Source organism: Sinohyriopsis cumingii, chromosome 1 (genome assembly GCF_028554795.1).
Source record: "Sinohyriopsis cumingii isolate HCF-2022 chromosome 1, ASM2855479v2, whole genome shotgun sequence".
Taxonomy (NCBI): Eukaryota; Metazoa; Mollusca; class Bivalvia; order Unionida; family Unionidae; genus Sinohyriopsis; species Sinohyriopsis cumingii.
This window is the reverse complement of record NC_142961.1, coordinates 61,270,069-61,282,726: the sequence shown is the minus strand read 5'-3', so window position 1 is coordinate 61,282,726 and position 12,658 is coordinate 61,270,069. Positions and strand designations below refer to the sequence as shown.

Below are 12,658 nucleotides of genomic sequence, written 5' to 3'. Positions count from 1 at the left end.
TCAATTTATAAAATTTAATTTAGCCATCAAAATGCATATGGCAATTGCTTGTTCCATTCATATGTACTATATGAGGGAAAACCTCCATTATATAAAATATTTCAAATAATGAAAATAAATAAAAGAATTTTTTTTAGTGAAAGATACATTTATAAACATCAGAATATCTGTTTTAGAATCTTGTAATTGTTTATTTTTCTCTTCTTAAAACATAGAATTCCTTGTAATCCAAAAACATGTAAGGAAATTAATGAGTCATTATTATCGGATCCAGATTTTGATTAAATTATTCATTTAGTTATCATTTATTGACAATGGACATTTAGCAGCAAAATTTGATTTTATGTAGATTAAGCATTTTTTTAATGGGAATTGCATTTTAATGCTTGTTTAATTTTTTTATTGGGTATCCAGATTTTTCTGGAGGGCCACCATGCTTTTTTGAAAAATGTTGCGTTTAAAGTGAAACAGTTGTGCTATTCAAGGCGGACACTGTAACCACTCCAACCACTGGCGCAGTCTAAAAGCTGGAATAGGAGTTAGATATATAATGAATTTAACTTATCACGGTAATAGGAAATGAGGGTAAGTGTGATTACCTACAACTGCCCATGATGTAATGAATGCCTAACAAATATCATATAATTGTCCAAACATCTACAACTAACATTTATATGGTTATGTGGAAATGGGTAATGTACTGGAGCTGTTCACATTTCAGGTATCTAAAAGGGGAGCTGCCCCAGACGGTGGGGGAGAAATTGTCTTCACTTGCCCCTGCAGGCAGAAATTGAGGCCTCTCCTGTTTACAGATCCTGGAAAAGTCAAAAGAATTAGAGGGATAGCGTATCCTTTCAATATTCAGGATCCATTATCCTGCTTTAGGGTGAAGTGGTTTCTCCACCCAGCCAAATTTGGATGAAGTATGGAAATACAGAGTTTTTTTTGTTGTTGTTTTTAGGGGGTTATTTTTAACATAAACTGTCAAGATTTTACATGTTCCCTTACATCACCACCTGACCAAGTGTATGTGGCATTACCTTAAGATTATTTTCCATCCTGAGCTTTATTGTGTTTTTTTTTATACTGAGATACAACACATACACACATGCGGTAAGGTCATACAATAATTTTGTTGAATCAATCAAAGAAAAACATTAATATTTTCATAAGGTCAGTTAATGCATTTTGTATTTTTAATGTTTATATTTGTCCTTAAGGATTAATAAAATGGCTGTTTAAAGAGACTTTCAATGATTTTAAATTCTAACCTCTGAGGGTATACGGGAGTGATTGTCTGTCTGTTTGTCTGTTACATGTGTTTTACTTAATATCTTCTTAACTCCCATATATATCACGAAGCTTGCTTTGCTTCTCTATGATTAGATGTGTTGTTTGTCCAAATATTTTAGAGTTACTTCCCCATTTTAAAAAAATGGTATTTACACATTATCTCTTGCATGGGGTAAGCATTCTCTTACTGAGAGTTGTAGGTTAGGCAAAACGTGATCACCTCAAAAATAGGTTACTATAAAGAAACGAAATTTATGAAGATCTTGAAACATAACTTCTGTCTTCTTACAAGTACAAAATGAAAGATGAAATGAATTTTGTTACCTGTACTAGTAATTAGGTAAAGATATCAGCTTAAGAAAAGGTGAAGTCACATTCACTTTCTCCTTGTATATGGGTGAAATGACTTGCAGTTGGGTGGCTATTTCACCTAAGTAGTCACTTTGTATAAATACTAATGGTTGGGTATGCATGTATGGTTTAACTCTGTAGAATATACCTAAAAATTATCAATGAAAATTGACACAAATTCAAGTGGAAAAGATGCAAAATATGCTACAATCCACAACTATTAGATATTTTTTGGAACTCTGTCCATCATGAGCTGCACTGGAGAACAACCACATGGATGTGGCTACACATTAAGTTAAATAGTATTGAAGGAGACCCCCCCCGGTGTTTGTGTGTGTTCTGGTGACTTAGTTTATTCAAGACATATTTTTCAAAGATGTTGTATGGTGAATCAATAAGAAACAGAATTTTGGGGTCATTAAAGCAATGTGGTTAAATAATGCTATTCTCATTTTGTCTTCTTTATTCTGTCAACCACATGATTGTACTTTTGTAGGTATGGCAGTACATATATTTGAACTTTTATCAATAGTGAATGTCAGTAAGTAATTTTCCACGATATTAACTAACCTCCTTGACTGTTGTGAAGCTGGTGTGTAAGGGTGTCTCCAGCTATAGCAAACCGACTTGTTGATTCTGCAAGGTCCATCCTCAATCAATTCCTACCAGATATCTACATCTACACAGATCATGAAAAGGGAAGCAGATCCGGAAGGTATGTATTATGATAGATTTTAACATGACAGAGTGTCTTAATTAATGCAATGGTAATAATTCCTCGTACCTCATCGGTTCTGGGTTTGATTTAGAGTTGGGACATATGAAGACTGGTTTGCCAATCTATCAGAGTTGATGTTTTGTCCATGTTCTTCATTTTCTTCCAGCTCAACATGTATGGTTCAGTAATATTATTGCCATTGAGAATACTTAATATTAGTCATAAATTGTAAGAATTTATATAATACATAAATTTCAGTCTTGAAAGGACATGTATAATTTTTTACAGTTAATGTTTCTCCAGTCTTATTTTTTCACTATTTCTAACATACTACTCAAATCAGACTTAACGTTTTTTTTTGTTGTGATTTCAAGGTCTCTTGTTTCATGTACATAATGTTCAAATAAAATATACATATAAATTTACTTCAGGTCCCCTGGATTTGGGTTGACATTAGTGGCTGAGACAACCAATGGTGCATTTTTAGCAGCTGAGGCAGTATCCAACCCAAAAGGGTCAGAAAAAGGGCCAAGTGTTCCAGAGGACATTGGGAAAGAAGCTGCAGGTCGATTGATGGAAGAAATATACAGGGTATGGGTCTAGCCAAAATCTTTGCTTTTTTTCAGCTTGTACCATACATTTTGACACCCTGTGATATTGGAGCTTATTGGTAGGTGTGCTTTTGCACACTACAGGTAGCATCAGGTGCTTGCTCTCCTATGAATATTGTCCAGGGGACCTTTAAGCTGCACAGGGAGTGACTCCTGTACTAGGGATTTTGAGGTAATGTTCTCAGCCTATGGAAAGCAAATTATTTAGTGTCATACTGCAGTAATGCCAACAGAGGTGTTGGGAAACAAATGTATTTGCATCCACTTGTGTCTGAACTTCGAACCTCATACAACAGACCATTGCTAACCGCCAGGTAAAGCTCTTCATATACAGTCAAGTTTTGCCAATCCAGCAAAAACTGTTCTCATGTGATAATCATCATAATAATTTAGATGTCAGAGTACTAAATTAAGGAGCTTGTCAATGACATTTACTGAATCCCATGTATTAATGCAGTAGTTGGATAAATGGTAGTTAGATTAGCAGTTCTAGACTTTATTATGAAAAATTAAATTTTTGGATAATTGTTCTACAATAGAAGTATGATAATCAAACTCTTTCAGCCCAGATGTAACTCTTTGTCATGTTTGTTACCTTGAGCCAAAGATTATGACTGTAGTAGGTTGATTGTTTTTTAAAGATTTGCTGTATTTTAGGAAAAAATGTGGAACAAATTTGATCATAACAAAATTTGAAATTTCAAATTAAATGACAGGAATATACTGCATCCAAATCCACTTTTATAATAGAAACACTTGTATTTGCACATTCTTATATTTGAGGATTTGATGGTCTTAATTGTGGTTTTACTTTAAATTTAGTTTTATGATTGTTTCATCAGCAGAGATGGTAAAAATAGACATTTTTGAAAGTCACTAACCACCATTAACATTTTTAAACATGTAAATGATTGTAGAAATAACTACAGGTGATGTTTGATTTATGCCATAGATGCATTCCTAAAGTTATTATGGCGTAAAGTGAAATTGGTAGAAAATAATTTTCCCACAGGATGCTGATAAATTAAGGAAGTTCTTGGGCAAACTATACCTCAAAGTTTTCAAGTAATGATTAAGTGTAATTTTCAAACATATTATGAATGTGAGTCAAGTATGAGTCAGAGCACATGGTGCCAGTGATAGCATACAAATGAGGACAATGGAGCAAATTAAATGTTCATTATAAATTGCATTAAAATGAAATCATGTAAATTGGCATAATTAAGCACAACCTGTACAGGCCTACTGCACAGATTTCTTCAAAACTGTTCATTAAGACCTGCTATCAGTGTTGGTATGCGGTATTGGTATGGTAATTGGATAGGTGGCTAAAATCATGGGTTAGATTTTGGTGACATATTGATTGACATCTGTCAGACAAAACATCTCTGCAATATTTTGTGAATTTTACTGCTTCAGATTTGATGTTCAGACAATCAGAATGTTAATTAAATTCTATTTACAAGTCTATTTGAAATGTTGGCATATGTATGAGAGAAAGTCACAGTTTAGAAGTTATTATTGATAATGGTAACTCAAGTTATTTAAAAGCATGCAGACTTTGTAGGTAATGCTTTTAAGTTGAAGTGTGAGGAGGTTGTACACAATATGAACATATAAATGTTAGATAGTTATGCAAATTAAGGGACTGTAGAAGTGAACACTATTCCAGGGAGGCTGTGTGGACTCCAGTTCTCAGAGTACAGTAGCTGTATTGATGGTTCTAGGACAACAGGATGTGTCTAAAGTACAGCTGGGACAGTTGTCACCATACACGTAAGTCACTTAAATAGTCATTTGTAAACTTTGATCTTAGTCACAAAGGGAACGGGGGCATAACAGTAATGTCTTCCTTTGTCCATGCAGCTAGACATATGTACAAAACTAATCTCAGTTTTGATGTTTGCTTGTTGGGTGGAGTGGATCATGTTATGACTTTATACATTTGATCATTTTTTATTTATGCACAGTAACTTTAGCTATTGACCTTGAAATTTTATGTAAACTTTGTGGCTGACTGACACTTGGTGAAAGAGAAAGAACAAAGCTTAGGATTTTGTTGTTTAAAAAAAGTCAATGGGTAAGTGTCACTGTGACTTGGAGAAAAAAAATTGGTTTTTCCAAATAACATGTTTACACTGCCAAAACCATGTAACTTAATCAGTCTTTGTGAATAGTTTGAATTTATGGCGAGAAAGACATCTGTTAATTTTATGTCAAATGGTCCTAGGTCAAGGTCATTTAATAATTTAAGATAAGGTATATATTTTAACATAGTAACTTTAGTTTTATACCTCATAGATGGACCACTCTTTATGTGTCTCATGCACTTGAGTTAGGAAAACCACCACTTGATTGAAAGATCAAAAGTCACAGTGAGCCAGAAAAGAAAAACATGCTGTTATGGATATTTAATTTGCATTTGTTAGTTTTTTTTCTATGATTATATGTTATTTAGAATTATATTTGGACTTGACCTTGTCTAAAATCAAGTTTATTGTGTACCTGACCTGTAACTTCTATTTTGTAAACAAATAAAAATATTGATAATATTTTTTCTCTGAGAGTGGGTTAAATATTATGATCATTATCAATAGAGATAAACATGTTTATTTATGTCTGGGTCTAGGACATTGGAATTCCTCCATGATAAAAAGGAATAAAATAAAATGTACCATGCAGTATATGTGCCCCCAAAGAACTAATTCAAAAAAAATGTTTTATTCAGTAAACAATGTTACATGCCTTAAGAGTTAAACCTAAGGAAATAAGGTGGGATATAAAATGTGGCAAAAACAGTTGCCACATGTATAGTAACTTGTGAATGCAGATTTGAACTGTTAAAATGAAGTCCTAGGCATCATAAGTTACAACAAAATAGGGCATCATATGAGGCACCATAGTGGACAATCAGAATGCTGCCATTGAAATTTTACTGTCATATGTCCAGAATTCTGATTTCACTTGTATCAGAAATGGTTGTCCTTAAAGTTCCATTTTCTTGGTTGACATTTTAGAATGTGTCTTTTAAAATAAACAGTAGTGGTTGAAAGTTGTACTTTCTATGTCAAGGTTTTAGATTGTGTCATTTGAATTACACGGCAGTGGTTGAAATTTCAGTGTCATGCTTCAAGAATTTCTAATTTACGCATTGGTTCACCGAATTTATGTTGAAAGTTCCATTTCATATGTTGAGTATTTAGATTTCATCTGTTGAATTACACAGTGCTGGTCGAAAATTTGATGTCCAATGTTGAGTTTTTAGATTGTATCATCTGAATTACATGGCGGTTGTTGAAATTTTAATGTCATAAGTCTAGTGTGTCTATTGAACAAGTAGAATCATATTGATTGTGCTGAAAGTTCAGCTTCGTATGTTGAGTTTTCATATTTTATCTGTTGAATTACAGCAGTTATTAGACATTTTATTGTACTTGTCAGACTTGTTATTTTTATATGGTGAAATGATGTGTTGGTGTTAAAAGTGACGTTACACAATGTCCACATTAACAGTTCAAAATAACATCGAGTATTAAGATACATCATTTGTGTTTTCAGTTATGAGGCACTATTACATTTCATGCATTTACAGTTTGAAAGTTACCATTTACATGTCAAGAATTACTTTGAATTTCTTCGCTAGACATCGCTCTTGTGAGTGGACTGCGTTATTTTTAAACAAGGAGGCTGCTTATCATTGCTGTGAAATTCAACAGATGAAATAGGGATTCTTACAAATGGTATTGAAATTTTAACCACTGCTGTGTAATTCAGAATATACACTGTAAAATTACGACATAGGAAATAGAACTTTAAACCACCACTGTATAATTCAACATACAAAATCTAAAATCTCAATTTAGAAAATGGAACTTTAAGGAAATGCAGTTTGATTCAACACATGTCATTGGATTTCTCAACAGACAATATCGAAATTTCAATTGCAGTTTTCCCATTGGACCGGCTTTTGTCCACTACGGCACCTCATAACATCGTTTATCTGCCAATCAACTGCTGGTGCTTACATACACACTCTGTCGAACATGGTTTCTTTGAAGTATGTCCGAAGGGCAGTCCTTTTCACACGTTAAATGCAAGGATAAGGATTAACTGTTAATTAGTCACACTGGCTTTATTACTCATATACTTAAATAAAAACTTTTGCTATTTTGCAGTTTAGCTACAGCTGATCAGAATATAAAAAAATGGGCTTATCCTGGGGGATAATAAAGTATATCACAGGATGAAATGGCACGTCTCATGGGCACTCACACATTGGGACAAGGGGGTGGGATCAACAGTTGCTTCCCCCTAATTTCTATTGTCAGCCAGTTAATGTGAAACTTTGATTTTAAACATGACCTCGTTTCTTTTAATGGCTGATATTTAAACTGCCCAAGGGGTGGTTTTATAACAGTTCCAATCATTACATTTTACCATTTAAACATACTTCATGTAACTGAATGTTAAATTTTTTTTAAAACTGAAAATTGTGTTTTCTCGGAACATGATTGGTTTATAATCTTATTTTTAGCAAAGCTTCTATTTGATTAAAATTGGATCTCAATTTCACCTAGGACAGTGGTGATTTGATTTAGATTATGCCGTGTTAAGATATGCATGTCAACAACTTGAAAATCCATTTACTCATTTCGTCAGCCCGATCAAGGTTTCCTCAGGCAAACAATTTTTGTTTCAACAAGCGCGACAGGCACCTCACTTTGAATACAGGATGGGCCCGAACTAAAATCAGAGGGGTCCCATGTGTTGGGCTATCAGATTCCTTTAGCACTGCTTGTGTAGATAAAAGATCTGTGAATTGATTGTTGCATTTTGTGGTCACTTACTTGGCCTTCTGCCTATTTCCTAACTCACACATTTAACACTTTTCCCAGGATTTAAAATATTCCAATGGTATGTCTGGTACAGCGTAAACTTATAATCTAGGCCTAGCATTTGCGTATCCTAGAGCTGCCATTTTTTTTTTTTAGGATCCCTCTCGTAACATTCCTTAAAGAAATATAATGAGCATGTAATGTAATGGTGTTGCTTTGAAATTGACTCACTTGTAATAACGTATCCATACCTTCTTTATGCCTTTATCTTTTATAAGAAATTTTTTTTTTTGTCCACATGCTTTTCTTAATTTGCACCTGTTAACGCAAAACGGCATTGTCTTTTAATCTTGCAATTCCCAGTTGGGATGCTGGAGTCACTACGATATCACATCCCAAAAGTAACCAAATAGATGCACAAATTTTGCATACGAGGTCACGTTAAGTCAGCTCCTACTAGATATGCCAGAGTGCTTTCATTATTATTCTATATTTCCTTTGGTTTCTGGTCTCCTTTAAGCTCATCACCACATGCACACATACGTTTTCTGCCTCCAGTATAATTACTGTTATATCTAGAATCATTAACCTTGGAAAGGAATGCATTTTGAGGAGTACTAAACCTTAATAATGAAAGTAGGTCCCTGTGACCTATATTTTATTTTTGTGGATGGCTTGCTCTTACTGTAAGGAAGGTCAGAGGTCAAGATTTTTTTGAATAAAGAACATTTGTTCTCCACAAATATCTTGTTTACCTCTATAGAGGACCATTCAACATGGCACACATTTATAATGTTCCATTTCTGGTTATTCTTGTTGCATTTAGCTCATATCCAAACAAGTCTTTGGCATGATATATGCATTCTATTCAATCTAGATAAATGAAATTTTATAAGGGTCAACCCATATTGCAAAAAGAGGTATGTGCGACCTAAATCTCATGCTTTAGTGACTTCATTGAGAGTTTGAACTCAAGTTCATTTATTGGGTTATGTATAATTAGAATCATGCAACTTAATAATTAGATGCATTTCAGTACTACACCCATACAAGTTGGTCACTGTGACCTACATTTTATGCCTTGCTAAAATGACCACAGATTTTTGCATGCACTATACATCCTAGCCCACAGAGGTCATTTTTTTTCTCCAGGGCACTTGTTTATTCAATGACAAAATGTCCATATTAATGACTGTGTATCGTGATGGTTGCTGTATATTGTACATGTTAATTAATGGGTAAAAAAGTGGATAGTCTGGATTTCATGCCAGGTCAGCCTGTCAGTAGCTTACAAAAATATCCTGCTCTGATTTTTATAGAAAAGAATTAAATCCATTACCAGAAGCTGAAATAAAATTATCTTGATATATGATACGAATAGATGTATTCAAATGAAGAATTTTGAATATCAGTTGCCAGGAACTCTTCTTACTAGATGTATCTCCTGATCTAGTCCACAGCTGAACAGACCTTGAAGTTTCTCTTATCGACTGGCAAGTGTACTAGTTATCTTTTTCTCTCACAGAATTAAGTATTTGGGGATCATTACAGACCTTTCTGCAATCAAAATGAAGGTATTTTTCCCTTTGTATTTCAGAATTCAGTATTTAGGATCATTAGTCTTTGAGCAATCAGAATGAATGTAATTATCTCATTATCTTTCAGACTTCAGTATTTGGGGATCATTAAAGACTTTTGTGCAATCAAAATGAATGTAATTATCTCATTATCTTTCAGAATTCAGTATTTGAGGCATATAAAGGACTTTTTACAAGTGATATTCAAGGTTGATGTTCAGACCAGAGATGAGGAGGAAGAGGATTTGAGACTGGGAGGAGATAAGCTCCTATTGACTTGTGTTGGTGTAGGATATTCCAATATCAGCAAACCCATTTCTTGATCAGCCAATTAACTGTTCACAGACAGATTTCCATACCTCTGCAAGGACAACACTAGGAAGAGTATTCAGCTGTGTATTGTGTTCAGTTTCCTCAACTACATTTGTTTAAAAATGTTCATATATTTTAATTTTGAGGTAGAAGTTACTAAATCAGCCTTATAAATCCATACATAGTCCTTGTTTTATTCTCAGAATTTTGGAAATGTTGATTTTAAGAAGTATAAGGAACGATAATAAACTTCATTTCTTGCAATTTTTCTCGCCTTTTCATTTCAATTTTTTTTTGTACTAAACTTTTATCTGCATAAAAGTTTCTTTTATAATTGAACATTTTAAAGTTTTTGTACAAATGAAGTCTAAAATCTAAAGATCAATACATCTGAGAATGAATGCAAACTAACAGATAGTGCATTTTAAAAAAACTGAAAAAATAAAGCGGATCTTGACTGAAAATCTGTTCTAGTCTCTATTATATTTAGTTTCTGTTCTTGTAAGACTTGATGATTCTGTACCCTAGCTTTGTTTTATAGAAATCAGTCCCCATGAGTGAAAATGAGGACCCAAAGAACTCTACATTAGAGTAGTTCCACATGGATACAAGAGGTGAAGAATCAATACAAAATGGTACTTGCCCTATCCAGGTTACATTATTGTTGATTGGTCATAAATAATTATTAGTCATTTGCCAGTTATTCTTTAAACTGCAAATTCATCTGAGATAGCCATCACAGGCACTCATTTTTGACAGTGAAAAAGAAACACCTTTTGACAAACAGATTTGCAGAATTGCCATCCCTTATGATTTTGCTGTTAGTCTTATGGAAATGACCCCTAAAATACTACAGACTTAAGGAATAAAAGCACAAAGTAGGGGAATATGATTGTTTGGGGTAAAATCTGGATAATGGCTTGTTTGCATTTGATTCAGATCTGGATTTCATATTTGATTCAGTGCAGTTTCACAGGAGTGATTCTGTCCAAAGCCAGACTGATTATCACAAATAAGCTCGTAAGTGTTCAAATAGCTGAGAAAAGAATCATGCACATGTTTTTTCTAGTAATATGAAGTGACAAGGAAGGATAGAGATGTGTCTTTAGTTATTTACATCATCTTTTGTTCCCACTTTATGCAATGGTATAACCTTGGAAATTTTTCATGTTTTTGGAAATGTATTAGACCTAATACATTCATTGCAAATGAAAGCTCTACTCTCTACAATTGCAGGTGCAGCTACCTTTCATAGCCTTGTTCCAATCATATCAAGTCCTGTAGCTTTACAATCATCTATTTTTTAAAATATATTTCAACACAAATTCTTCGGTAGTTTTTTTAACTATGTAACCAAAGAAAATCTACTGAGCTATGAAACAAGCAAGCAGTTAAAAAAAATTTCCAAGAATCTGTGCTACACTGAAGAGAAAATATGAAGAACTGTGTAAAAAGTTCACAGATTATCTTGAAAGGAATTGGAAAACTAAAAGACATACAGAAACACCTTTGCACTGATAATATCGTAATCCCTGTAACTAAGCCCCACAGACATATTCCATTTCATGTTCAGAAGAAAACTGAAAAAGAGTTGGAAAGCCTTGAAGAATCAGACATTATTGAGAAGGTTGATGGACTTAATCCCTGGTTATCTCTAACTGTGGTTACACCCAAACTGAAGAACAATGACATAATCAGGATCTGTGTTAATATGTGCTTGTTCAATGAAGCAGTATTATGCAAGAGACATATCACACCAACAGAAGATCTTATAATAGAACAAACTTTATCTAAATTCAGGATACCATCAACTGGAATTAGACACAAGAAAATCAATAAACATTACAACATTATTGACTCATATTGGGCTACAGAAATACAAATGCCTCATTTTCAGAATATCAGCAACAGCAGAGATATTTCAAAACATGCTCTCTACAGCATTGGAAGGAATACTGTATTAGTGATAACATTTTAGTATTTGGTCGCACTCGGGAAGAATATGACAAAAATATAGAATCTACATTTACTGGCTAAAAGGTAAAGGGTTTCACACTAAATAAACAGCAGTGTGAGTTTAACAAAGACAAAAATTGAGATCTTTCAATACATTTTTAGCAAAGATGGAATTTCTCCAGATCCAAAAAAAGTGGAAGGAATTAAAAGTGACGGTATTCCATCAAACATGTAAGAATTACAGTTTTCTAGACATGACAAACTATGTGGAACAATTTCTCCTAAAATATTTAACAATCAGTGAGCTTCTTTGAATCTTAACCAAACAACATCAACCATGGGAATGGACTGAAAAACATGAGAAAGCATTTGAAACAGTCAAACTAGATGTGGCAAGTGACACAATAACAACATATTTTGATCCTAACAAAAAAACACCACAGTCAAGTCAGAAAACCACCAGACTACCTAAAGGATTATGTGTGTGCATAATAATGCAATACTTTACCACAAGCATTGTCTAGCTATGATGTTTTACTTTTAAATAGTACAGAATGTTATACTGTAAATTGTCATCTAGATCAAGATAGTTAATAACAACAACATGTATATCTCATCAAATGGCAGTTCAATTTAACATGGTGAATTTGAACTCTACCATCAATCAAAATCCTGAACATTATTAGGACTAAACTGTGAGAACTGTAAACCTACTTTACCCAGTTCTAAGTTGACCATGTTGTACAATATCAGAAAATCAAGATGCAGATTCAGTACACTCATGAATCTCCATTATTATCATTATCAGTACTTTGAAACATACTGAACTGATTTTCAATTTAAATAAAAACATACAGTTTAAGTCTGAAATAAAGGAGGGATGTAGTATTCTAGAATCAGTGCTATATGGCAAAATAGACTTTCACACTGCTGAATCAGCAACCTAGAGACCAGAGATAAGGCTGACAAATTGGGTGCTAGATGTAGGTCAGACACAGTATGTAT

The 12,658-nt window shown here is 33.5% G+C and overlaps 1 protein-coding gene across 1 annotated transcript in view; it reads left to right on the top strand.

Moving 5' to 3' along the window:
- LOC149806960 (RNA 3'-terminal phosphate cyclase-like protein) overlaps window positions 1–10,161 on the top strand; it is a 42,369-nt gene extending 32,208 nt beyond the window's left edge. Inside the window, exons 5-9 of the mRNA XM_089960154.1 lie at window positions 722–846; window positions 2,234–2,359; window positions 2,794–2,953; window positions 4,646–4,749; window positions 9,546–10,161. Of these exons, the coding sequence (XP_089816280.1) occupies window positions 722–846; window positions 2,234–2,359; window positions 2,794–2,953; window positions 4,646–4,749; window positions 9,546–9,708 (678 nt within the window). The 3' untranslated portion in view covers window positions 9,709–10,161. The remainder of the gene's footprint in view (window positions 1–721; window positions 847–2,233; window positions 2,360–2,793; window positions 2,954–4,645; window positions 4,750–9,545) is intronic.
- Window positions 10,162–12,658: the final 2,497 nt, after the last annotated feature.